Source organism: Chroicocephalus ridibundus, chromosome 22 (genome assembly GCF_963924245.1).
Source record: "Chroicocephalus ridibundus chromosome 22, bChrRid1.1, whole genome shotgun sequence".
Classification (NCBI taxonomy): domain Eukaryota; kingdom Metazoa; phylum Chordata; class Aves; order Charadriiformes; family Laridae; genus Chroicocephalus; species Chroicocephalus ridibundus.
The window spans coordinates 7,587,458-7,613,160 of NC_086305.1; the positions used below are offsets into that span (position 1 = coordinate 7,587,458).

Here is a 25,703-nt window from a genome sequence, read left to right on the forward strand (position 1 = left end):
GCTGCTGTGGGAAGGAGCTGATGGTGAGCTGCCATGTCTGGCTTGGAGAAGAGACACGTGCCTAGGAGCAGAGGAAGCTCAGGAGATCCCTCTGGAGCCCGTTGCATTGCCTGAGCCCGACAGCACAAGGCAGGGAGAGGAACTTACGCTTCCAGTGTACGATTTTCCTGTTGCCCAAGCAAAGGCTGCTGTAAACAGACCATGTCCAAGTCTTGGAAGGACTCTTCATTTAAAAGAAAAAAACCCACCACACCCCCCCCCCCCAGTTCTCTTGTTTCCTCAAAAATCCACCCAGTGTGGATTTTTCTCATAAATGTTAAGGCTTGGGTTGCAGGGAGCTCAGCAGCACGCTCTGGAGCACGATGCCACCTCTCCAAGGTAGAAGCAGGAGCAGGGCTTATCATGGGGTCTGATGCGGCCGTCTCAAGCCAGGCTTTCTCCTGCAGCCCTGGTGTCGGTGTGCGCAGAGAGAAAAGGGAAGGGAAGTGGTGGGGAGCGGGTTCCTGGTACTGCTGCGGGTCTGGGAGTGAGTCACCCCCCAGCTTTACAGTGCTCTGTCAGTTGTGGAAGAGAGGAATTTTGAGCTGGTGAAGTTAAATTGGTGCCGAAGGTGGTGAATGCTCCCACCTCAGTTTAAAGGTCGCCTAGTTCCAGTTTGCTTGTATTTGTTCTTAAACGTCGATTAAATAACGGTGGGTCAAGCTGGGTCTTTATACATGTCTATGTGCTTGCTGTCGCTGCAGTACAGGTTGTCTGGTTGTGCTGATCATGTTGGCTGTCCCGCAAGAGGTGCTAGTCTTGGGCTTGGACAAATACGGTTTGGACACGGAATTTCCAGAATAAGAGAAGTAGTTGTATTATTTTTACATGCTGGAAAATCCACTGAATTTCCCATTTTGTGTTAGCTGTATGGACAGGCTTTTCCTCGAAGCTTTCAGCTGTTGAAAGAGCAGAAGTGAGGAGCTTCAGCCCAGAGGGAAGATCTCAGCCAGCTTTGTGGAACACAGGACACCGCAGACCCAGCGGGACAGGTTTCTGCTGCACTGGGATGCTCCAGAAGGTTTCCTCTCTGTCCAGAGCGAAGTTGGTGGGAGAAGGTGACTTCGTGGCCAGTTCCCATCCTTTGGAGCAGCCGGAACATCCTTTGTCCGCAAGCTGCGGTCCTCTTCCTCCAGCCTGTGTTGGCCTCTGCTCCACATGGGAATGGTGACCCCATGGAGGATGCAAGTGTGGGCCCAAACCTCTATCTCAGGAGGACCCTGTGTATCTTCTGTACCACTACAGTTCATAGCATAAGGTTAGAATGAATTCTGGGGGTGTTTTACCTACCCCCCCTGCTTCAGCATCTGCAGCTGCTCACCCCCCAGATGAGTTGTTCCCCTCCTGACTCTGCTCAGTCTGGAAGGCCCCTTGCCAGAGCCATGTCTGAGTACCAAGAGTTGTCCTGCTTGTCTGGGATCTCTGGGGGCCTCATGTGGGGTGTGGGGCAGATGGAGAGGGCCCCGGCAGCGCTGTGCTGGTGCCTGGAGGCTGGTCTCCATGTGCTCGCACATCTGCAGGCTGCTCAAATGCTGGAGCCTTCCAGCCTTTCTGCTGCGTTAGCTCTTGGGGTGCCTGCATAGGGGTGCCCTGATCCTCCTGCCCGCCCGCAGGAGGAGGGAGCTGCCCCGCGTCCCTCCGGTGCCTCCACTCCCACCTCTGCCTTGACTGTACCCATTACAGGGGTCTCCTGGGGAAGCCTGAGGAGGCTTTCTGTGACCCCTTGTTTTGGGAAGCCTCTGTGTCATGGCACAGCTTTTCCCCGTTTTGTCATGAGCAGGGTTGGCTGCCGGCACTGAAGACTGGAATACATTTTGAACTACAAACCTTTGTAGACATCATCTGGGACTGTCTGCAGCTTGCTTTAAAGATGTCGGATCTTGCTTTGTTTTAAGACTTTTGATTTCCTAAGACTTCATCTGCCTCTTAAACTTTTAAAATTTATTGAGTTTTGGTTTCAGCTGTGTAAGGCCACCAGTTGCTTTTTGGTCTGGATTTTTGTATTGGGAGCCAGCTGATGGGTCGTCCTTTGGGACATCAGGGTATTTGTGATTATTTTTAGCTTTTAATTGGCCGTGATCTGTACTTGGAGCTGCGTAGTGTCAAGAGCTTTTCTTTTTTGTGCTCTCAGGAAGCTTTCCTTTCTCTTTCATCTGGATGCAGCTGCATTTCTCTTTTGCTCGCAAAGTGTAGAGTACACGGGGAAACCAGCTTCAAGTAACTATCCCGAAGGCGGGAGGAGATCAGGGCTCGGTGCAGTCAGGCCACTGTGGCAGGTAGCAGCGTTGCACCCACCCGGGGGTGCCACCTGGTCCAGGACACCTGGACTCCGTTCCGAGAAGCACCACGGACCCGCTCCCTGACCTTCACCAGTCACTTCCCTGCTCTGGGTCGCTATTTTTTTCCTCTTCTTCCCTTCTTTTGTCTTGCCCCGTTTAATTGTAACCTCTTTCGGGCAGGAACACTGTGTATAAAGGGCCCAGAACAATGTGCCCCAGATGGTATTGTACAAGTGCTTTCTTGGCAGCCACGAGGTTTCGCTATACAGGAAAGAAATTTTTTTAAAATACAACTTTTCAGCATTTTATACTTGCAAATGTGGCCAGGAACTTCCTGGGCCTTGATATATGAGTTCAAATCACAGGTCTTAGAGACAAGGGCTAGCCCTAGAATTGCAGCTTTTTATTCTTTTTTTCTTTTTAAGGAAACAACAAGCAATTCCCCACCCCCAATCCTTTTTTCTCACCTTCATGGCTGCAGGGAAAAGTTTGTAAATGTGACTGGAGCAGGCCTGGCATGCTCAAAACCAGATGGCAAATAAAAAGAACCCAATATTTCAACAAAACCCAACATAAAACCCCTTCTTTGGGTTTCAGATTGTCGCTTGAGTGTGTTTTTTGCCCCCTTTATGGTACTTTCAGTGTTTGTGCGGTTCTGTTTTGGGGAGATGCTGAAGTCACTTGCACTTGTCTGCAGTTTATTTCACTTTCAGGTTCCCTGGCTTGGAGCACTTGCATTGCAAACGCTGCAGGCCAGTGCTTATTTGTTTTAAGACCACAGCTTGTTTTGGAATTTATTCTACTGAACTTCAGGCCGATCTTTTTTTTTTTTTTTTTTTAATTCCACCTCCCCCCTCCTTTTCCCCCCAAAGAGAGAAAGAAGTTTTCTTAGTCTCATCTTGCATCAGATTTGATACCAGGCCAACAAATCCAGCCTAGAAGGTGCTTTTATGAGGCGGCTTGCATCGATGTGACGACCTGGCTGATGAGGATTCCTGTTCGTAATGCAACAATGTGCCACCAGTTTTATCGGGGGCGTCTTGCCTGCGGTGCTGCTGCCCTGGGTGGAGGGACGGGGCAGGTCTGGGTCCCTGTTGCCCATCCAGAGGCTGCTGTGTTTTAACAAACACAGGTTTTGTAGGGCTGTTCGCTCCAGAGCAGTGGGAGTCCTGGGATTTTACCAAAGCTTTCTGTTTCTAATTAGGTTGTTCTCAATTTTAAAGGCCAGAGATCTCTTTATGGCACAGAGTGGAAAACCTGACCAGTCACTGACACCGCAGAGAGAGGTGGGTTCTGCTTTTGTACCGAGGTGGAGCGAGCTGTTGCCTCTCCTTGGCGCTCTTTGGATGCGAAAATAGATTCTTCAGCTCCCCATGGCTCATCCATGGGGGAGGCTGGTGGGCAGAGTTTGGAGGAGCATCACTTGCTCTGGCGTGAGTCACACGGACATGGTTCAGTGACTTCTCTGACTGCCTGGCTTTGGGAAAGGGGGAATTGCAGCACGGCAGCTGGCTGTCATGCAGCCCCAGCTCAGTGGTCGGTGCCGTGGCCTTGTCGGTTGTTGCTCTGTCCCAGCTGCTTGAAATCGGGCTTTGGAGCCAGGCTCTTTCAGGGCTCCCAAGAGCCTTGGGCTGCTCCCAAGACAGAGTCACGCTACGCTGCTGCCTGTGTTTGGGCTGGGGGAAGACAGTCTCCCAGTGCTTGTAGGAAACCGTATTTATTTTTTCCCTTCTGTTAGGGCTCTGTCTTGCTCCATTGTCTGAAATTCCTTTGCAGAGACTGACCCATAACTCTTCCAAAAAAAAAAATAATCCCAAGTGTGGGGCTGGAGCTCCCTCTGCTCTGGCTGTTGGCCGCCTGACTCTGTGCAAACAGTCTGGGCCTGAAATCCCTTGGGACTGAACATAAAGGTCTGATTCAAAATGAAAATGGGGTATGAAGCATCATTGCCTGCACATTGCCACCTGCCTCCCCTTCCCCGCTGTGTGACTGGAACCATGTCTGGGGAAGGTGGGTCCCGAAAAGCCCTGGAAGGGCTGTGCCGCGCTGTCTGCTGCAGGAGCTGGGAGGTCACAGGGGAAATGGCTCCCTGGTGCCCTTGTGCGAGGCCAGCAGAGGTGGGAGAAACGTGAGACGGGCAGGAGGGCACCGCCATGTGCTGAACCCGGAGCGGAAATTATTGGGAGCGCAAAGAATGAGCAGGATATCACGTGTCGGCTGTGTGTGCTCGGGGCTGGGGGAGAACAAAGCGCAGGGAAGCCCTGCTCCGCTGCCGCTCCCACCCCGCTTCCTGCTGGCACGGGACGGAGACCGCTGGCTGCCGGAGGGAAGGGAGCGTCAGGGCAGGAGCTGGCTCGTGGCTGCCTGCCTTTGGGAAAGCTGGAAGGCTCTGTGTGCCTCAGTTTCCCTCATCCGAGGTGTGCTGGGTGCAGCAGGATGGTCCCCAGGTGTTGGCCTGCTGCGGGTGGCCTTGGAGGGCCAGGCTGTGCTGGGGCTGCTGTGCTCTGGGGATGCTTCGGAGGTGCTGGCCTGGAGGTCGGAGCCTGCGGGGGAAGGAGCGGGCTCCCATTCCACGTGAAAGCCTTGTTCCCCAGTACTGGAACAAGCAGGTCCCACAGGTGGGTGTTGTGCACCCACAACAATGTCAAGGTGCTGGCCCTGCACCCTTAGTGCCTGCTGCTCTGGTCCCTCCTGGAGAGCAGCAGCATTTTGCTGGGATGCTGGGGACAGTGTGGTGGACCCTGGCCAGGATTCGGTGTCAGATGAGGACTGGGAGCGGGGCAGCCCCAGGGATCAGCTCCCCTGCCCACGGACCCTTACACAGTGGTCCTTCTCCCATGCTGAGCTCCGGCTTGGGTGTCTCTTTCCTTCTGTTGCTCTTAGACCCTCCCCCATTTCCCCCCATGCACCCTTTAGTACAAGAAGCCTTTTTTTGTTATTAATAGCTATTGAGCGCCAATAAAAAGTTTTATAGGGTTTGGCTAAGTGTCAGGACTTGCAGTGTGCTCATTTCCTGGAGTCTGAGTGCTGGAGGGGTGTGGGTTTGGTTGTTTAACCCACAGGTAATGAGGCCACGGCAGTGCGGGCTCTTGGTGGGCATCACAGGAGCCCAGAGGGGAGCGGAGGAAGGTGGTGAGAGGTGGAGCAGGGCTGAGGGGGCAGCCAGGGAGGAGTGGGGGCTGCCTCCCAGCTCGGCTCGCTCAAAACGCAGCAAGGGCTGAGCTGGGAGCAAAACCAGAGCTGATGAAAGCTGGGGGGAAAGCAGGATGTGCGTGCGTGTGTCGGTCAGTCTGTCTGTCTGTCTCTCACGTGGCCTCCCAGCGTGCACCCGGCTCCTGCTTGACCCTCTGTGCTTTCTAGCCCGTGTTTAGCTTCCCGGCTGTCCTGCTCCTGGCACGCTCCATCCGCCTCCCTCATGGGTCTCCCTGTGAGGAGAAGCCAAGGATGACCTCCCCTCGGGCAGCTCCGGTGGGAGTCCTGGATGGAGGGAGAGCGTGGCTCCCTCTTGGGAACCTGGTTCCCTGAGCGTGGAGCTGGTCGATGATACTCGTCATCCCACCCCTCCGGAAGGGAGCAAGGGGCCCATTTGGCCTCGGTGGTGGGCTGTACCCATGTGAACGCTGCACGGGGGGGAGCTTGTGCGGAGCTGATGTCATAGATTCTTTGAATAGTTTGGGTTGGAAGGGACTTGCAAAGGTCATCTAGTGCAGCCCCCCTGCAATGGGCTCCCAGGTTCAAGGGGCTGAGCTGAGGAGCCCTGGCTGTTTGCGGGGCTGAGTCCCTGGGGCTTCCCACCAGTCTCACTGGGAAGTGCTGGGAGCTGCGCACGTGAGGTAGGTGAGGTGCTGCAGGACCGCCGAGCAAATGAGCATCCACAGCCATCAGTTACTGCCCGTGAGTGTCACAGCAGCTTTTGCCCAGGCGGTGGCTAGCAGCCCTGTTGCCCACCATGCCTCGCTCTGAGCTTTGCAATTAAAATCAAGGTTCGTTAGTGAGAGCAGAGGAAGCGGCGGCAATCGGGAGCTCGCCTCCACGATTGTTACTCAGTCCTGCCTTCCCATTCTGGTGTGTGTTTTACCCCAGCCCAGCAGGCCTGGGAGGGCTGTCGTGGGAGCTCTGAGCGTGGTCATTCCCCACATGCCCCTTAGAAACCCTGTCCTCTCCCGCATGTCCTGGCGCAGGATCGCTGGGCACGAAAGTCCCATTCCAGACGCAATGGAGGCTGGTGCTGGGGGAAGCGCTCTGACTCAGCTGGCCACAGCCTCTGGACCCGCAGGGACCGTCCCGGCAAGCAGCCGCATGGGGAGAATATCCTCTTTTCACTTCATAGGAAACTGCATGCCTGGCGTGGTTTGCCCCGTAACACGGTGCTTTACGTGTGTCCTCTGCTCCTGGGGACTCTGGGGTCTGGCCAGCAGCAGCCTGGCCTCCAGCGCCTTGACAGGTGCGTCCGAAGGGCTCCCTGCTGCCAGCAGCCCTTCCCCGTGGGGACATTGTTCTCCTCAGCTGACTCTCTGCTGGCTCCAACATGGAGACACTCATCAAGCAGTTCGCCTGCTGCTGTGGCCAGATTTTTATTTATTTTTTTATGCCAGCATCTTAGACATGGGGCACCCTGCAACAGTCCTGGTACCCCAGCTTCTCCCACCCCTCAGTTGCGGCACCCTTCATTGTAGTGGGAGTTATTTGTAATGCAGGGAAGGTGTTGGAGGGGTTCTGCAGAGCCCGGAACCTGCAACCCCCTGTTGTCTTCTGCCTCCTTGTTTCCTGGTGCTAATTTTCTCCTTCTCCTTTCCACAGCTGGGAGACCAAGGAGCCACGCTGGGAGAACCCTCTCCGCAGGATGTTTTCTCCACCAAAGAACTCCCTGTAACAGGCGACGATGACAATCCCGGCGGGACCTTGGAAAGCACTAACATTTCAGTAGCCCAGCACCTGTGGGCGGCCGCTTATCCCTCCTTCTCCACACCCTGCCCTCCCACTGCTCACCGTGATGGTGTATTAACCAAGAAGAACCCTGCTTCTTTTCTCCTCACCCCTCAATTTTCGGCAGCTCTGGGATTTGTATGGCAGCAGCGTAACCGTGGAGAGGCCGGGGTATCACAAACTTATGGATTTTGATAAGAGAGGAGGGAAAGGGGACCTGGAGGAAGGTAAAAGGATGTCCAAGACAGGTGGAGGAAGGAGCAGTCATGGAAGCCGAAGTGCTGGAACCAACTCGGGAGTCTTAATGGTGGGTCCCAACTTCCGGGTCGGCAAGAAGATTGGATGCGGCAATTTTGGGGAGCTTCGTCTAGGTGAGAAGGGCCTTCTTCTGTCCTCGCTATAACTCCCTGTGCAGGGATTGCCCCGGCATCTGCCTCCTGCAGCAGGAGGAGCGGGCACGTGCCTGTGACTGTCGGCACCAAGGGTGTTGACTGGCCATATGGTGTTTCCTTTTCGCAGTTTCCTTTTCCTCAGCCCCTTCACGCTGTGCTTGATCTTTCAAAGCCCATCGCAGCCTGAAGGACTGATTGCAGAGGTGTTTTGCATCTCCTCCCCATACCTATTGCTCTGCAGGTTTGTCAGGGAGAGCGTTACAGTTCAGTCCTGTCTGTTGGAAGTGGCAGTGGCCCACACAGGCCTGGGTGTCCCCCCCCAGTCCAGGAGCGCTTAGTGAGTAGTGTTTCACGAGATGCCACCGTGCGCTCGCCAGATCTTGCCCTACTTGTGCAAGGGGTGCTGCCCTCCCACTGCTCCGCATGCCTCAGGACAGCGGATGGAGAGTGGGGGCTTGTGGGATGTTGGCTCTGCCAGGGCGAGCATCTGGAGAAGAGAGTCAGTATTTAATCCTGGGTGAATTCTCTGGTTGTTGAAACTGTTTGTTTCAGAGACTCCTAAAAACTTACCTGGGGGAGAGAGAGAGGGCTAAATAAAACCCAAACACTTTCCATGGTCACTTTCCATTTTGAACCAAGTTTATCACGAAATGGTTCAAGCAGACTCTTGTTTAGAGGGTGGGTAGGCTGCTCCTCTCCCAAGGACGCTGTGTCCAGGAGGCTTTCAGCAAGCTGTTAACTCTTCGGTTGGCATCAGGCAGCTGTGAGAGGCCCGGCAGTGCCAGGCACTGCTGTGCCAGCAGTGCAGTCTGGATGTCTCCAGGAATGCGTGTTGGACATGTTGATGGAGTCTCTGTCAGGCGGAGCCTTGGCCTTGGCTGCGAGTGCCTTGGGAAAGGGCTCGTGCGCTAGGAAGAGGGAAGAGAGCCTGTCCCCAGAGCAGGCTGGGAGCCTGTGATGGCTGTAGGCCTTGTTGCTCCGTGATATTTTAAGCAGCGCCTTTTCAAACCAAGCTCTGAGCTAAACCTGCAGTAAATGTGGTCATCTCGGCAGGCTCTTTGTGTGCAAAAGGAGCAGGAGGTGGGAGGCTGTCGGGAGGTGCCGCTGGCAGCCCCGGCTCAGGCACCCGCGTGGAGGGTGGGGTGAGTTTACCCACCTCGCTGTGCCGCCTCTGTCTGTGGGGAGTTAATGTTAGCTCTTCCCAGCATGACAGACTGGCTGGTGCCAGGCTAAACCGTCCTGTTCCTGAACTCGCCAGTGGGATCGCCACTTAATTGCAGAGCTTGGGAAAAATGCTCTATTTAAAATCCAGCCAAGTGGTTCCCGCGTTCAGCAGCGGAGGGTCTGTCTCTCCCAGTGTTGTGAAGAGCTCTGTTCCTTCCTCCAGACCCAGGTGTTGTGGAAGGAGAGGTATTTAGGGACTTTGCCGCGCCAAATGCTGCTTTCACTACCCAGATGGATCTGGACAGCCCCTGGGGATGCTGCCAGTGCCTCCCTGCAGGGCTGTCTGGGAGCGGGTGGACGGAGGGCTCCAAGCTGTGCAGCGCCTACCTGTGTCCTTCCACTTCCTTTTCCCTGTTTGTCAGTGAACATCTTACAATGGGGATGTGTTTCTGGGGGAGATCTTCCAAAATCCTGCTCTAAGCAGGAGTCTGAAACAATCAGGGCCATGGCTGTCGCTTTGCCTGCTGTGCTCAGCGCTGAGGGATGGCATGATCCCCTGCCACGGCCTTCCCCTCACGTTTTAGGGACAGCATCAAGGTGGACACGAGTCTCGCGTGGATCCAAGGAGCACCTGTGAAACAGGCAGTCTGAGCTGCTCAGAGCAGAGCCTCTGCAGGGAACAGTCGGGCTCAGTTTGCTCATGGTCGAAGGGACAAGCAGAGAGCTCTTGCTCTGGGCTCTGCAACGGTCGATTCTCGCTGCGAGAATTTGTCCTTGCCACCAGCAAGAGAAGCTTCTGGTCCCTTTGTGCAGTTTTGCCGCCCCGGCACACCCTGTAGTGCCCGGCTGTAACGTGCTAATGGCCTGAGCACAAGATCTCACAGCAGTGGAAGCCACAGCTATGTGGCTTTTCTCCTCAAATCGCATCTCTTCCTTAGGTGTGCCTCTGAGCTGCGTCAGGGCTCAGGAATGCTTTCAGGATTTCACTGAAAATAGGGATTCCTCCAGCTGCAGACAAATGGCAAAGGACCAGAGGGATCGTGCTGTGAAGTGGTGGCATGAGTAGGGATGTTTCCCGGTGCTTGCTGTGGACACTCAGTTTTCCCCTGGGAATGGATTTTTCAGTCCTCGAGGCAGGCTGGTTGCAGAGGCCAAAGTGTAGCTCAGTGTTTAAAAGCTCCCGAATCTTCTTTGGACTTTTTCCTTTAGTGAAAAAACCCAGGAGATCTTGCAAGAGCGTGCTGGGAGGTGACTCCTCCAGCTCCCAGCGCTGGGGGATGGAGGAAGATGAAGTTGTCTTCCTGGAACAGGTAACGCTTTGCCCAGTTTCACCACTGCGCCGAGGCAGGTCCCGTTCTGTCCTTGCGGGTGCCTCAGCTCAGCTGCCCCAGGTGGGGACAGGTGTCTTCCCAGCTACGGAGGCATCCAAACTCAAAAGTGATTTGTTTAAAAATAAAACTGAAAAAAAAAAAAAATTGGCGTAAGGCGTTTGTGGGAAGCCAGAAGGGGAATGACTTGGGCTGGAGTTCCTGGCTGCTAGAGCCATGCTTGGATCCAGCCCCTCCCCGTTCATGCTGGTCTTGGCATCCCAGGCCGTACACAAACGTAGTGCCAGTCCCCGTCCCAGTCAGGCAGCGCTGCTGGCCGGTTCCTCGCTGTATGAGCACAACTGGGCACCCCATCCTGCCGCTTCACCCTGGGCTGAGCAGGACGCTGTGCCCTGGCCAGCACATCTGACGTGCTCATTCTTCCCCCTGCCAGCTTGCAGCCGTGGGCAAGTGCCAGCCCAGCTCCTCCTGGGGTTTTCCAAAGGCATCCCAGGGCAGCACCCGCTGCCTACAGCCCCCCAGCTCCCCCCTGCCCTGGTTGAGCAGCCCCCCTACACCTCTGCTGCCTGCAGCCAGCCCTGTTCCATGCCGGGGGTGAATGCTGCCCTCTGAAACACAAGGCAGGAGGGGTGGCTGGAGCGTGGCTGGTGGCTTGTGTGCCCTGGCATCAGGCTATGGCCACTGCCTCTGCCAGCTCCCTGCACCCCCTGGAGCGAGGCCAGCAAATACTGCTCGCAGGGAGGCTTTGTTGGAGCAGATGCCTCTTGGCAGTTGGTGGTGCTTTGGGGTGGGGTGGGATAGGGGAGAGGAGAGGAGGAAAACCGAGACGTTCACCAGAAAGGTCAAAATTGAGTCCAGAGCAGTTGGGTGATATGCAAGCTCCCCTTCCCTGAGCTCTGCCTGATGCTGGGCTGCCTCGGAGCCGTACTTTGCAACCAGGAGCTGCTGTTTGTCTTGCCCGGGCAGGGGTTTCCCTGATGGCCCTCTCCTGAGCCTGGCCCGAGGCTGTGCCATGGAGCTGCCCTGGGGCAGCCTCAGGCCGGGAGTGGGATGTGGGGAGGGAGAGGGACCCGGCGAAGGTTTCTGCTTCTGTTCTTCCTACAATGAGCTTCTGTAAATGTGCTTTCTGCAACTTTCCCATGCTCACCCCTCTCCCCGAGCCTGGTGCATTCATTTCTAATGGCAGCTTGGAAACATGGCAGCTGTTTTCCTTCGAAGTTAAAGGCTGGAAATTAACTTGTTTTTAAAAAGTAAAACCAGTGTTTTGGAGGGAGGAAAATAAGGGGGGTGGGTCCTTGTGGGTGTATGAGTAACAGCAGGTCACTACTACAGCTGGGCTGGGGCCATGTCCCAGCTGAATGGTCACGTGTGAGCGCTGGGGACGTTCCCAAGCTCTCCTGAGCTGTGTCTCTTGCCCCTGGCCTGCATCTTCCTGGCTACTCACAGATGGTAACTTGTCGGGGTCCACAAAAGGTACCTTCAGAAAACGCGGGCTGGGGTCAGCACGCTGCATGTGACACCCTTCTGTCTTCGGCTCCATGGAGACCTCCACACATGTGTACGTATGGCGAAGGGCTCAGCCATGCTGGCTGGTTGGAGCCACAGACCCACCCTGTGCCAGAGGCGGCTCTTGGGTGTTTTGGGAAGAGGCTGTGGGAGAAAAGAGCCCACGCTCTGACTGCTCCTCTTGTCTCCCTTGCTCATAGCTCGTGGTTGTTTTTCCTCTTGGTCTTTCAGAACCTCCTCTAGAGGAAGGTCAAACTCTAAAATAACTTAAAACCCACTGCTCCAAGGAACTGTCATTGCTTGGGCTGATGCAGCTTGTCTCGCCGCGGCTGCAGTGCTTGCAGTGCTGGGCTGGTGCCTGGATGCCTTTGCACCGAGCTGACGCCTTCCCCCGCGCTCCTCAACTGCATCCCCTGGGGACCAGAGAAGCCAAACTGCCAGTCCTAGTGCCCAGGCACAACTCCCTGCTCCTGCTGCAGGCCGGGCCGTAGCATGCAGAGGCTCCCAGTGCCATCAGTGTGGTGCTGTGCCCCGTGCCGTGCCACAACCGAGTGGCAGTGCCAGGTGGAGGGGCCGGCACTGGATGGGGACCCAGTTGGGAACCTGGCGCAGAGCCTGGCTCCTCCTCAGGCCGCCGTGATGTGCAGGAGCAGGTGCTGGATCCCCGTGCTGCCAGATCCGCCTCTGGGAGGGGGATGATTTGGGTGTTAGCACAGGGTTAAGAGAAAGCCATGTCTGACTTTTAAATGGGATACAGAGCCCGGATCTGGCCGCCTCCTCCGATGGGTGGCTTTGGCTTGGCTCTGATCGGACACGCTGTGTCTTGCAGGTGCTGGCAGCTGGATTCGGAGGCGCCGCCAGCACTGAGCTGGGCAAAGGCCTCTCTGCAAGCGCAAATATTTGCTTTCTGCTGCTCGTCTTGCCACTTTTCTCTTTTTTTCCTCTTTCAAAAGCACCTTTTTTTCTGTGAATCCTGCCTGCAGTGCTGCCTGCTTGGGTCCCCCGCTGGGGCAGTCTGTGGACTCCAACACGTTTCAGGCGTTAAGGTTATCATTGTTAGTGAGCGCTCGGCAGAGCGGGCAGCGTGGGGGCGGCTGCAGGACCTGCTCCGGGAGCTGGAGCGAGGAATTCCCTGCCATGGGCCAGGCCCTGCTGGGGGAAGGACCCTGCAGCCCTGCCTCCTTGCTCTTTTGCTTTTTCATCCCTGTTGCTTTTTTTTCCCTCATGATAGGCCGGTTGTGCTCTTCACACCTTTTTATTTATCGGGGAAGGGGAAGAGAATGGTGGTGGTTAGACAGCAGCAGTGGTCCGTGCTCTCTCTGCTCCCCCATCTTCTCCAGCAGCTTTGTCCAAGCCCTCCAAGTGTCACAGGAAGGAATGAACCATGGGGGTATCAAATGATTTGGACCCATTTGTTGGGCTGGGAGAGGACTGCCAGCTCCCAGAGTGTTTTTCCTGATCGCATTCTGTACCGGCGAGCCACAGGGTCACTAGCGCGGTGGGAACAGGACAGATGCCACGTAACAGGGACAGGGGTGGACCTCTCCAAGCACAGCCCTGCTGGGGATGCTCCTGCCTCCTTCCCTTCTCCCTCCTTGCTGCGCTGGGCCAGTTTTGCAGTGCACCTCTGGCACGGTGGCAGGCATCCTGCCGTGTTATTTTTTTTCCCTCTTCAGACCCAGCCTAACCTCAGGAAAAATCCACCTGTGAGTTTTCTGGTTGCATGTTACTGCACTGAAGGCAGCAGTGATTTTTTCTTTTGGACTGAACTGTATGGCCCCAAGGCTGGAGGCCACCGTAGCTGGGGAGCATGTGGGGACGCTGTGCCGTTGTCACAGGCAGGGCCATGCCTGCCTGCCTGCCTGGGCTCTGCCTGCCCCTACATCCCAGCCGATGTGTGGGGCTGTTTTGCTCTCCCTTGCGATTGTTTGAAAAACACAGAGGTCCCGGTGCATGGAAGATAAGCTGCCTGCATGTGCATCTCCTCCCTGCCGGCTTGCTGCCTTCTCTCCCCATTAAGTCATTGAGAGGTGACTGTGCTCATGGCAGGGGCAAGGGGGCTGCACTGGGGTCCATCAGGATTTCAGTTCTTCACTGACCCAGTCAAGTTCCCAATGAACTGAGAGTTTCCTCTCTGGAGCCATGGATGGCTCTGGGGGATGTCCCACCTCCTCCCCAGGAAATGTGGGTCCATGATGGGCCAGAAACCCTGGGTCTGGTATATGCTTGTGTTAGCCAGACGTTTTTCCCTCCCTAATCACCTACTTCCTAATTGCTCTGAAGGCATTTGGTTTTGCAGAGGCAGGAGACAAATTGGCTTGGCAGAGGTCCCTTGGGATGGGAGAGGGTCAGCGAGGCAGCAGGATTGAACCCCTCCTTGGCTGCAGAGCCTGTTCGTCCGAGGAGCCGCTCCATTAATATCTCCCATTCATCCCTCTTCCCGTAATCCTGCTGCCGACTCTGGCACTCAGCAGCTGGCTCTGATGTCACCCGGCGAGGATTTATTGCTGCTTCAGGTGGAGCGCAGCCGTTGGAGCAGATGAAATCTTATGCCAGGAGGAGCTTGTTCCCTGAGCAAATTGCTTGGAGAAAATCCGAGAAGACAAATGCAGCTCCATCAGATACGCACATGCCAGGCAGTGGGGTTGCGCGTCTGCTGGCTCTGCTTGCCATGGGGGGGAACCTGCTGCGGGTAACTCCCCTCTCCTCGGTGTCCTGGGGGCTCTGGCAGAAGGGCGCTCAGATATTTCTGCAAACCTCTTTAATCTTTGCCTTTATGGACCTGGGGCGGAGGTTGTACTGACACTTCCCAGGTGTAACACCTTCCTCCTGCCCTCCTGGCTCTCTGGGGTGAGGAGGGAGATGCGCAGACACCGTTAGTTCTGTACGCCTTTCTGTAGTGTGAAAACTCCCATAACTCTAGGAAGTCGTTTGCAGGGGTTTGGGGTGGCACAGCTGCCCTTTCATCTCTCCTGGGCACTTGGGGACAGTTGTCTGGCCCTCCCCACGGCACATCGGGGCCTTCAGCTCCTCCTCGTTCGGTCTGGGCCGTGCTTGGGTCTGCTCCTGGCTTCCCCTGCACCCTCGGGTGGGTGGGAGCATCCTGAAGGATGAGGTTGAGCCTCACGCATGTGCACACACACACGTGTGTGCCAACCCCAGGAGTGACCCCAGCCCTGGGGAAGGGATTTCCACCTACCTGCGGTGTCTTCAATGCCTCAAGCTGCCCCAGTGCTCCTGGGGGCCTTTCCTCCCTGCCACCCTCTTCGTGGTCCCACTGCCCACAAAGCAGCGTCCCACTGCCCACAAAGCAGCATCCCCCAACTCTGGGCAGCCCTCCCAGAGCAGTGTGGCGCCTCTCCATGCAGGGATGTGGCTGGGAGAAGCAGCAAGTCCCAGCCTTGTTCCTGCCTTGGCCAGTCCCATCCCTGCAGGCCCGGACTGGGATGCTGCCCCCTCCCAGCAGACTTGGCTCCAGCCCCCCAGCAGCCTGCCCATCCCAGAGGAATCCACGTACCCCATCTTGGGGTAATTAACAGGCATGTTGTAACTCCCCACAGTGGGTTCCTGCTCCTGCTCATGCCTCGAGGACTGTTTATGTGTTGTGGGAGCCACCGAACCTGTTCGGGATGTTCTGCAGCCCAGGAGCCCTCAGGGGACTGTGGCGGGTGCGACGTGGGGTTAATGCAAAGGCTCACTTGCTTTCAATTGCCTTTTTCGTGTCTCTCCCTGCAGGAAAGAACCTCTACACGAACGAATACGTAGCTATCAAATTGGTGAGTCCCTCCGTGCTCAGGGTGGTGATTGTTCAGGCCACCTGGGAAGGAGATTGTTTGCCCTTCTGTTAGAGTGGGTTGCGGTAGGTAATGGATGGGTGGCTGCGTGGGGGGCTGTGCTCGCTGCTAGGAATTGAGGGCAGGCAAAGAAACACACGTCACTGCAGGTGGGGTGATCTGGGCCTGGGGAGAGAAGAGCTGGGTCTTTGCTTCTCCAGGACCTCTCTGCGGCCTGTGCTGAGCTCAGACGGTGCCGGAGGCAGAGAGACCTCCAGGCGAGAGTGGTCCCCACTGATACCTGCTCCCATTAATGTCTACCTCAGCGCCCCGATCTCTCTGGAGGGGGTGGATCTGGCTCCCTTATGGGCTGGTTTTCTCTCATTGTCCCCTGAGGCTTCATCTCCATTTTATACTAGTTTTTGTCAACTCCAACTGCTCTCAGTCCAGCTGCTGCCAGCATGTGAAGGAGGTGTCTGACACCCAGACCTCCTTAACATCCTGCTCTCTACAACAGCCTTAACCGTTCTCCTTCTCTCCTCCAAGGAACCCATAAAATCCCGGGCCCCCCAGCTGCACCTGGAGTATCGGTTCTACAAACAGCTCGGCAATGCAGGTATGGGGCTGGGCTGAGCTGCCGCAGGGAGCTGCCCGCCCAGGCAACAGGGCTGGGAAAGGGAGGCTTCCTATAAATGTGACGCCGCAAATTTGCTTCCCGGCACAAGGGACTCCTGCCCATCTGCTTGGCTGGGAGAAGCTGATTTTAACACGGAGCCACGTCTAATCTTTAATCCCTTTTTATTTAGTTCTTTCCCCCCACCGCCCCCACAGCAGTCAGGGATGCAGATGGAGCTCCCTCGTTCTCCCTCCTGCCAACAGCAGAGCCAGGCTGGCTGCGGCGCGGAGGGAGGGCAGTGCAGAGACATCCCCCCCATCTGCAGCCCCCCATCCTGGCTCCAGCAATGGCATGACCATGGCAGCATGGCTGTGTGCTGTTCAGCCCTGTGGGAAGCCCTGACAGCCCCTGCTCCGTTTCTTGCAGAAGGAATTCCTCAGGTTTACTACTTTGGCCCCTGCGGGAAGTACAACGCCATGGTGTTGGAGCTGCTGGGACCCAGCCTAGAAGATCTCTTTGATCTGTGTGATCGGACCTTCACGCTCAAGACCGTCCTGATGATCGCGATCCAGCTGGTGAGCGCAGCACCTCGGCTTTGCCTGCAGCTCTGCGTGGCTCATCCCGGCACGGTGATCTGGCTGTTGTGGGGATCCGCAGGGAAGGAGAGGGGAAGAAGGGATGTGCCCGGCAGTCTGCAGGGGATGCTGCTGGCAAATCCCAGTCCGTCCGCCTCCCTCCATACATCTCCCTCTCCCTGATGTAGGAGGACTCTCCCTCACCCTCACACAGCCCCTCTCTGAGCACAACCAAGCATCTCTCGCTGTGACGAGATGCGGCCAGACCGAGGGTGTCTTCCAGGGCTGGAGGACTTGTTGTCCCCATCCTTTCAACCCAGGGTGACGGGTCCCCGTCCTTTCAACCCAGGTACGGGCTGAGAGGAGCAGGGTTGCTGGCTGGGGACAAGGCAATCAGAGCAGAGCTGGGCCCAGGGCAGGAGGGTGCAGGGATGCATGCAGGATGCATGGTGCATCTCTGCCATGGTGCTGATGTCTCCTTCTGCCCCCAGATCACACGGATGGAGTACGTCCACACCAAAAGCCTGATCTACAGAGACGTCAAGCCAGAGAACTTCCTGGTGGGGCGGCCGGGCAGCAAGCGGCAGCACACCATCCACATCATTGATTTTGGCCTGGCCAAAGAGTATATTGACCCCGAGACCAAAAAACACATCCCCTACCGAGAGCACAAGAGCCTGACAGGGACAGCACGCTACATGAGCATCAACACCCACCTCGGGAAAGGTGTGTGCACACTGTGCCCTGCCTCTTGGCTGAAAGGGAAAGGGAAGGGGACTGCAGAGTGCGAGCTCCCCCGTGCCAGAGGTGGGACTGGAGACAAACTGCCTCTACTGCTCTTCAGCCCGTGATGTTGTCCAGGGGACTTGGGGTGCTGCAGGGTCTGGCAGGGACAGAGAAGGTAGCTGTAGTGGAAACATGCCCATATCTTTTTTTTTTCCACACAGAACAAAGCCGCAGGGATGACCTGGAAGCATTAGGGCACATGTTTATGTACTTCCTCCGCGGGAGCCTCCCTTGGCAAGGCCTCAAGGTAACCGCCAGCTCCCACTGTCCCTGGGCACAGCTGCCCCGTGAGTCTGGCTCTGCCCTGGCATGGGCAGCATCAGGGTTTGGGTAGGGGAAAGTTTTGGCCTCCGGGGTGTTGGAGGGTTGGCAGCCCACCAGATACAGGGGCTGTTGCTCTGAGTTCTGTGCCAGGCCCTCGCTGTGCTGAGCGGCTGTAAGTGTCCCCCTCTCTGTGTCCCTCCCACTTTGCGGGTATCCCAGCTGCTCTCGTGGTGGGTGTCCTGGAACTGTACTGCCTGGCATTTGTCCTCCAGACCTGCCCTGGGTAAGGGGATTCCCTGGCAATGAGCTCTCCCTTATACCTGGAAAAGGGGGACCAAGAAACCGTTCATAGTCTGGTGGCACCCAGTGCCTTCCCCCTCCCAGGGACATGCCTGGCCCTCATGCTGACCTGCTGCTTGTCTCTGCCAGGCTGACACGCTAAAGGAGCGGTATCAGAAGATCGGCGACACCAAAAGAGCCACTCCAGTGGAGGTGCTCTGTGAGAACTTCCCAGGTGAGGGCACTCTGCATGGCCTGTCCCTGGCCCGCGCCTGGCCCCAGAGCCTGCTGGCCTGGCACCTTGTCCCCCTGCCCCAACTGAGCCCCCTGTGTCCCCACAGAGGAGATGGCCACATACTTGCGCTATGTGCGGCGGCTGGATTTCTTTGAGAAGCCAGACTACGACTACCTGCGGAAGCTCTTCACAGACTTGTTCGAGAGGAACGGTTACGTGTTCGACTATGAATACGACTGGGCAGGAAAACCCTTGGTGAGTGGCGAGGGAGCGGGGACAGGCGAAGTGGCAGACGGTGCCCAGGGAGCAGTGGGCAGCGCGGTGGGGGAGTCAGCGTGGTCTGCGGCAGCAGCCAGGGAGGATGCAGGTCGGCAGTCATCCCTGCAGCGCACATCCATGCCCAAGAGATCAGCTCCACCAGTCCTCACCAGACACTGAGAGCCAGTTCCAAGCTGGGGCTGTTGTGCCAATGAGTTAAAGCTGTGACACAGAAATTTGAAGCTGCTGGAGCTAAGGGGAACCCAGCAGTCGAGTTGCCACCTCGCTTTCTGCCATTGGTACCCTCCGGGTGCTCGCTGCAGACAAACGCCACGCACGAAGCTGCTGGGTGGGGGAAAGGGCTGGGATCAGGCCCTGATTCTGGGGTGTTTTGCGTATTTGGCCAGATGTTGGATCAGGGAGTGTGGGGTGGCAGGAGGGATGCTGTGCCGTGGCTGATGTTGTCCTTGTGTTCCCAGCCCACGCCCATCGGCACGATGCACAGTGAGGTGCAGGTGCAGCCCCCGAACAGAGGAGACAAAGCACAGCCACACACCAAACACCAGGTGAGCGGTGGCACTGCCCCAGCCGGGGCACGGCATCGCGGTCGTGCACAGCTCGGGCTTCTGCTCCACGGACCCATGGAGCCCAGTGGGGCCTCTGGATGGTGGCAGGGACTGGAGCATCCTTTTTTCCCCAGTGCTGTCTGTGGGAGGGCGTCCTCCCTGCAGGTCTGAGCCCGTGCTAGCAGGGGGACCAGGGCGGCATCCCTGGAGCCAGGTGGCCTGGCAGAAGCGGGAGGAAGCAGCCGTGGGAGGCTGTGGCACGGCAGGGAAGAGCCAGGCCTGGGCTTCAGCTGGCAAGCTCCAGGGTTTAGCACTGGCCAGTGGGTGTGGGCATGGTACGGGCTGAGCCACCGTGTGCTAAGGACAATGTCTTGGGTGCTGCATCCTCGAGGGAGTAAGTTGCTGCTCTGTTCGCGGTGCCACTTTCATCAATAAGGTGGGGACACGGGACATGGGAGGGAGTTGCCTGGGCCGCAGGGGTGGATTTGTGGGGCAGCTTGGGCAGTGTGTGGCCCCGTGCTGGAGAGAGGGGCTGGCTTTGCCCTGGGAACCAGTAGGGCACATGGGGCTGAGCTGGGAGCAGCCCAGGGCAGGGAAGGGAGACGGACAGAGCTGTGCAGGCAGCTCCCTGCCTGGGTCTCTGTGGGAAAGAAGCTGAGCTGCCCGGCAGTTCTCCGGTGAGGTGATCTGTCCTACCCTGGTGCAGGAAACATGGCTTTGGGACTGCTGCCGTCAAGAGCAAACCTCACGCGTTTCCCCAGCGGTCCCCATACAGACCCTCATCCTCTTGCCTTGAACCTCCACAGGGAGCAGGGCACCTGCAAAGGGGCTGGAGCTGAGGGTGCAGCACCCTCTCTTCCCTCACCCACGTGTCGGCCCAGCCCCTTGCTGCTGTGGGCTGAGCAGGAGGAGCCTGGGACAGCCCTGGCTCTCGCTGGGCAGCACTTCCTTAGGGGGAGGGTGACATCTTCAAAGCGTCTCTGGTTCATTCCTGGGAAGATCTTAATCTGCTTTCGGCCTCCATCCTCCAAGAAATGTTTGACATCCCTTCTCGAGGGCAGTGGGAAAAGCACAAAAAACTCCCACAGCGTGGGAGCAGTTTCCAACACGGGGATGAGGAGGGGCTGTGCCACACTCACCGCGGCGAGGGTTTGGCAGCCGGGTGCTCCTCCGCTGTTGGGAGAGCCGAGGAGCCTGGTACCCTTGAGGAGCAGCACAGCTCGCTTACTCAATCGCCCTGCAAAGATCTGCGTCAGCCTCAGAACATTGCGCTCGCAGGATAGCGGCCGGCGGCATCTCCTCGGCCCAACTGCATCTCCCCGCGCAGCGAGCGGCACTGCTGTCCCAGCACACTCTGAAACGCAGCCGCCGGCCCTGCGCGGGGCTGGCTGTGCTCCGCAGGGCGGTGTGTCCTCAGCCGCCCGGAGAGGACGTGCCCGGTGCGGGGGGAGAGCCCAGCTCCATTGCTGGGGCGTGTGTGTGTGTCTGTGGCAGGGAGGATGCAGACCCACGGTGTCACCGCAGGGATGGCTCTTGGGGAGCTGCCAGGATGGTGCTGCGCGAGTGCCCTCTGCAATCACAAACTCGAGCTGCTCCGGTCATGTTTTTGCTTTTGCATGTCTTATTTTCTCAACTCCCTTTGCCACTCTTCTCCCTGCCCCTTCCCTCCACCTCTCCCTTCTCTTCCCCATTCTTCCTCTATTCTTTTCTTTTGTTTCTTTTCATTCTGTTCCTCCTGCCTGTCGCGAGCAGCCGCCCGAGGGGACGGAGTTGTGGGATCCTCAGGCCAGTGGGCAGCCTGCCGAGGAGCCTTTGGGAGCTCACCTGGCAGCCGGCAGGCTCGGGGGGTCCGTCCAGGTACATGCAACCATGCGCCGAGGGCAGGGGCGGGAGGGAGCAGAGCCAACCTGCGCCACGCGACCTGCCTGTACAGCCGGGCACAAGCCAACGTTTGTCTGCCAGCCATGCCAGGGGATGAGCCCCGCTCCGCTGCCACAGGGCAGCATCGGGGCCGCGCATGCCCAAGGTCTTGCCGAGGCTGCAGCACGTGGACTGTGCTGCCCTGTCCCCATGGTGCGTGACGCTCGGGGCTCGCAGACGAGGCTGGCGCCGCTTCCCAGGGGCTGCCGGGCTCCCTTGGCGCTGCCAGTGGGACTCAGAGGGCGATTAGAGATGGATGAAGCGCTGGCTGTGTGCCACGCAGCAGCACGAGCAACCATCTGGACACCGAGCTCTGCCCCCCAGTGCCGCTCATCCCAGCAGAGCCGGACACCGCGGCCTTATCCCACGTGGGGACTTCCCTCTGCCTCCTTGTTTGACTGGAGCGACGACTTCGAGCCCTTTCCCTGAGCACTCCTCGCCCTCATCTCCCCGCTCAGTCCTGCGCTCGTGCTGTCGGCCGCGTGCTCGCTGCCCTCGCAGCCCTCTGCCCTCTGCCGCTTGGCCCCCTTGGGCTGGTGGGGTCCAGCCCACGCGGATGGCAGGGCATCCATGGTGGGCTGCCCCCGGCTGGACCTGCGCTGCTTCCTCCGACTCTGCTTCCATCCCCGCCGCTGCTGCTCGTTCCTGCTGCTCCACGGTGAAGCTCTGCCAGTGCTCGGTCCTGGGCTTGGTCCCAGCTGCCATCACAGGGCTGGGGCAGACCATCCTCACGCTCTGCCCAGCTCCTCCTGTGCCATGTCCCCTCCCTGCCACAGCGGCTGCTCCCTGCTCTTGCTCTGCAAACCCCCCCCCCGTCCTCTGCCTGCGCCCAGTACTGCAGGGGGGTGTTGGTGACGCACAGGGGTCTCTGGGCTTGTTTCGGGGGGCTGTAGCTTGACGTAGCTCTGCCGGCTGGGCACTGTGGCTGTCGGATGGCAGCTCCACCACGAGTCTGGGTAAGGCCGAGCCTCCTCGCCAGGGACGAGCAGCTAGGCGATCCTTTGGCCTGCGCATCCCCAGGGAGCTCCTGGCTGTGCCTGGGGGCGGTGGGCGCAGGAGAGGGCTTCAGGCAATTCCCCATTGCCTGTGCCAACCCCGTCCTTGCTTTGGTGACTTGGATCCTTGGCACCACGAATGGTCCCGCTGCCCGGATGAGCGGGCAGGAGCCCAGGGGCACCTCGATGCCGGCGGGAGCCTGCAGGGTGGGCGCTGGGCTGAGTCCCACAGGGCCCGGCGGCGTTGGGGTTTGGGGACGGGGAGCAGGAGCTGTCACTCGGCCATGGCAGGGTCTCCTCGGAGCTAACAGCTTTGCGGGCTTGTGTCTCCTGGGCACGTTGGAGCTGGCTGCCACTAAGCCCCTCTCCCGGTGGCGTGTGCAGGGGTTCCTGGGAGCCGGAATCCTCCCAGAGACACCGAGGGGATCAAACCCCTCTGTGCGATGGGGCTGCTCGGGAGAGCTCAGCGCCGAGGCCGAGCACTTGTGTCTGGGCGAGGGCCTTGTCCTGCTGCCCTGCGTGGGGACCTCGGTGCTCCCGGCACGGGGGGGGGGTCTGTGCCACCTCCTGGGTCTGCACCTCTCCGGGATGCAGCTGCTGTGGGTGGGGGACGAGGCCAAGGACCGGCCCGTGCCCCGTGGGCTGCCCCGCGCTGACGCTCGCCTCTCCCCAGGTGATGAGCTCCACCAACGGAGAGCTGAACACAGACGACCCGACGGCAGGACATTCAAACGCCCCCATCACAGCCCCCACCGAGGTGGAGGTGACAGACGATACAAAGTAAGGACACGGCCCCGCTGTCCCTCGCGCTGGGTCAGGACAGATGAGGGTTTCGGCAGCTGCCGTGGGATGCCTTGTCCCGTCCCCTCTGGGGAGGAGCAGCTGGGCTCTAGAGCAACGACTGCTCTCCCTGGGACCCTCCCAGGGCCACCACCACCCCCAGCCCCTTCCCACCTCCCCCTGCCCGGCCCCAGGGCTCAGGCGTCCTGCCCAGAGCCAGCGCAGGTGGCCACGCACAAATCCGGGGCTATTCCCTCACCAGGAGCCCCTGCCTGACCCCAGCTCTGTTGCCTGGCGTTTGCCGTGGCCGGCGCTGTGTGCCGTGGCCAGTGTCCCTTGTCCTGGTCAGTGTCACTCACTGTGGCCATCGTGGTGCTTCCTGTCCAGCCCCTGCCGTGTGCTGGGGACATTCCTGCAACGTTCTGCCCGCATGGGGCTCACCAAGATGCCGAGGGGTTTCCGTGTGTCCCCCCCGGCTCTGCCCTCACCGTGGGGGTGCTGACCCCGTCCGCATCCAGCGGGCGCTGATGGCGTCCCCTCCGTCCCCAGGTGCTGCTGTTTCTTCAAGAGAAGGAAGAGGAAAACCACCAAGCGTCGCAAGTGAGCTGCCGGGCCGGGTGGAGCAGCGAGTGCGATGCCTCCTCTCCCTCCGGCCGCGGCTGGATCTTGACCTGCGGAGCTGGCGGCGGCGGCCCCTCGGTTTGGCCGGGGACAGGGGGGGGCCGAGCCGGACGGCCTCCCCCAGCGCCCCACGCGCAGGCGGGGAGCGGGGCCTCCCCAAACTGCTTGTCCTTTCCTCCGCCACCCGCCTGGCGCGTGGCCGTTTACTCGAACCAAGCCCAACTTCGCTGAAGTTCCTGCGTCTGTCAAAAAGAGAAAAAAGAAAAAAAAAAAAAAAAAAAGAAAAAAAAGGAAACAAATCCACAGCGTCACTTGCTTTTGAGTCTATACCTAGTTTGAAAATGGGGATCAACTCTACAGACTCTGAACCATCGCTGTCAGAAGAAGCAGAAGACAATTTCGAGAGCAGTGGGCTAAGGAGGAATTTTTTTTTTTTTTTTTCTGTTGCTTCTTTGTCTCTTAAGTTAATTTAAAGTGAGTCTCAGTGCAGAGTGCTGAGTTGTCAGTCTTTGACCGTCATCTTCAGTGTTACTGAATTCTGCTCTTCCTTTAGGCTCCCCTGCTCCACGTCCCTCGTTGGCCCCCCCCCTTCCCCTTCGTTAACGCCTTCAGTGACGGAGCGGTGCGGCCTCCGGTACGGTGAGCGGTGCTGGGGCGTGCGCGGGGGGAGCCAGGGAGGAGATGCGTTTACAGTTCATTTTTCCGATGCACTTTTGCTAGCAATACAGGCCGTATTTGGTCCTGCCGGGAACGGGTCGGTGACTCCCAGGGGCTGGGGGACGCGGTGTCCTGGCTTGAGGACGGTCTGGCTGAGACCCGTGCGCGTCGGGGGCAGAGCAGGGTGGGAAAGCAGAGCAGGCTCGTCGCTGGCGCTGGGATGCCCGAGGGCTGCGTGTGTTTCCGCCGCATCTTTAGGTGTTTGCAGGGGCAGCGTTTCTGTCGGCTCTTTGGTTTTACAGACCATTTGCCGCGTGTCCGAGCCCCCCCCGGGGTGGCCGCGGGCATGGCGGGGGGCGGTGGCCGGGGTGGGTGGCACTGTGGGTGGCGGAGGCGCGCAGTGAGCGCGGCGAAGGGTGTCAGGGTGGTCCGGCGCTGCAGGCGCTGCTGGCGTGGCGTCCTCCCAGCTGTGCCAGCGCCCGGCCTGATGCGGGAGGCGGGGGGGGAACGGGGCGGGAGGGACAGGGACGACTGGAGTTTTTGCAACTTAGACACAAACACACGGACACACAGACACAGACACCCCACACCCCCCACCCCCCCCCACCCCCCCCCCCCCAACACAGACACCACCCCCCCCCACTGCCCCCATTTCTCACCCCCCCAGGGCACTGCAGCTTCCCCACGACTGAACCCCTGCGCTGTTGTGTGTATTGGTCATGGCATATTTGGGGGTGGGGGGGGGCACACTTATCTTTACCAAAACCCTGTTGTTCTGCCCCAAGAGAGGGGCTGAGGCTTTGGGGGGGGGGGGGGGGGGGGGGGGCGGGGAACGGAACCATCTGTGGCTGCTTTGAAACATTTGTCCAAACTGACCGTCTCTGGTGGGGCAAGGCTGGAGGCCCTGAACCGGGGGGGTTGGGGGGGGATGTCACCATGCCCTGCCTTGGCACCCGTGGGGGCACGTGGGGACCTGGGGAGAGCTCTGTGCCGCAGCCCCTCCTCCTCCGAAATTCGGGATCGACCCCGGCTTTGGCTTCTCCTGGGCTGCAGCGGGGGGGGGGGCAGGGCAGCCCCCCCCGTGTCCCGCAGCCGCTGGGGGGGAGGGTGGGGGGGGTGGGGGGTTGTGTGATGTGCAACGTTTGACCCTGTTTTCCCCAACGAGGCAAACAAAACAAAAAAATGTTTAAAAAAAAAAAAAAAAATCGCCTTAAATTTCCACTGGAAGCGGCGCCTGTTCTGAGCATCGGCTCCGAGGGGCCCGAGCGGAGGCCGAAGAGGAGCCGCGGTGGGGGGCGGGGGGGGGACGGGACACGGACGGGCTGCCTTTGCCCGGCTCTGTCTGCAGCCTGCGGGGCCGGGGGGGGCACCAAGGAGGCAGCAGGGCCCCTGGAATTCCTGTCCTTCCAGCGAGGAGTCCAAATACTGAGATTGTACGGGGAGGGCGTTTGTTCCACAGCGAGTTTAGTTACTGCTTTAAAACAAAGTGTACAGAAACGGCATTTAAATGTCTCTGATGCTTCCTGGAAGCCATAGAATTTAGGGGCTTTTTTTTTTTTTTTTCTAATAAAACAAGTAAAAAATAATAAAAAAAAAAATCTTTAAAACCCTATGCATTCTTCCATGCTTGATTGTAGAGCCCTGAGGGTGGGGACACTGCTGGCACCCCCCTTTCCAGCTGGGGCTGGACCAGCAGCAGGTTCCCCGGCCCTGGGCAGGAGCTGCATTGGCCCCTCGGTGCCCG

General features: G+C 58.5%; 1 protein-coding gene across 4 annotated transcripts in view; it reads left to right on the top strand.

Annotated features, from left to right (window-relative positions):
• CSNK1G2 (casein kinase 1 gamma 2) overlaps positions 1–24,456 on the top strand; it is a 47,076-nt gene extending 22,620 nt beyond the window's left edge. For 2 of the 4 annotated variants that reach the window (XM_063357710.1, XM_063357712.1), the window contains exons 2-13: positions 7,119–7,615; positions 15,370–15,410; positions 15,954–16,023; positions 16,450–16,598; positions 17,090–17,324; positions 17,546–17,631; positions 18,078–18,162; positions 18,269–18,417; positions 18,900–18,986; positions 20,739–20,843; positions 22,575–22,681; positions 23,231–24,456. In XM_063357710.1, coding sequence (XP_063213780.1) covers positions 7,429–7,615; positions 15,370–15,410; positions 15,954–16,023; positions 16,450–16,598; positions 17,090–17,324; positions 17,546–17,631; positions 18,078–18,162; positions 18,269–18,417; positions 18,900–18,986; positions 20,739–20,843; positions 22,575–22,681; positions 23,231–23,285 — 1,356 coding nt within the window. In that variant the 5' untranslated portion in view covers positions 7,119–7,428 and the 3' untranslated portion in view covers positions 23,286–24,456. Of the gene's footprint in view, positions 1–905; positions 1,298–7,118; positions 7,616–15,369; positions 15,411–15,953; positions 16,024–16,449; positions 16,599–17,089; positions 17,325–17,545; positions 17,632–18,077; positions 18,163–18,268; positions 18,418–18,899; positions 18,987–20,738; positions 20,844–22,574; positions 22,682–23,230 lie in introns of all 4 variants that reach the window. The other 2 variants (XM_063357711.1, XM_063357713.1) reach the window with 2 other exon arrangements.
• Positions 24,457–25,703: the final 1,247 nt, after the last annotated feature.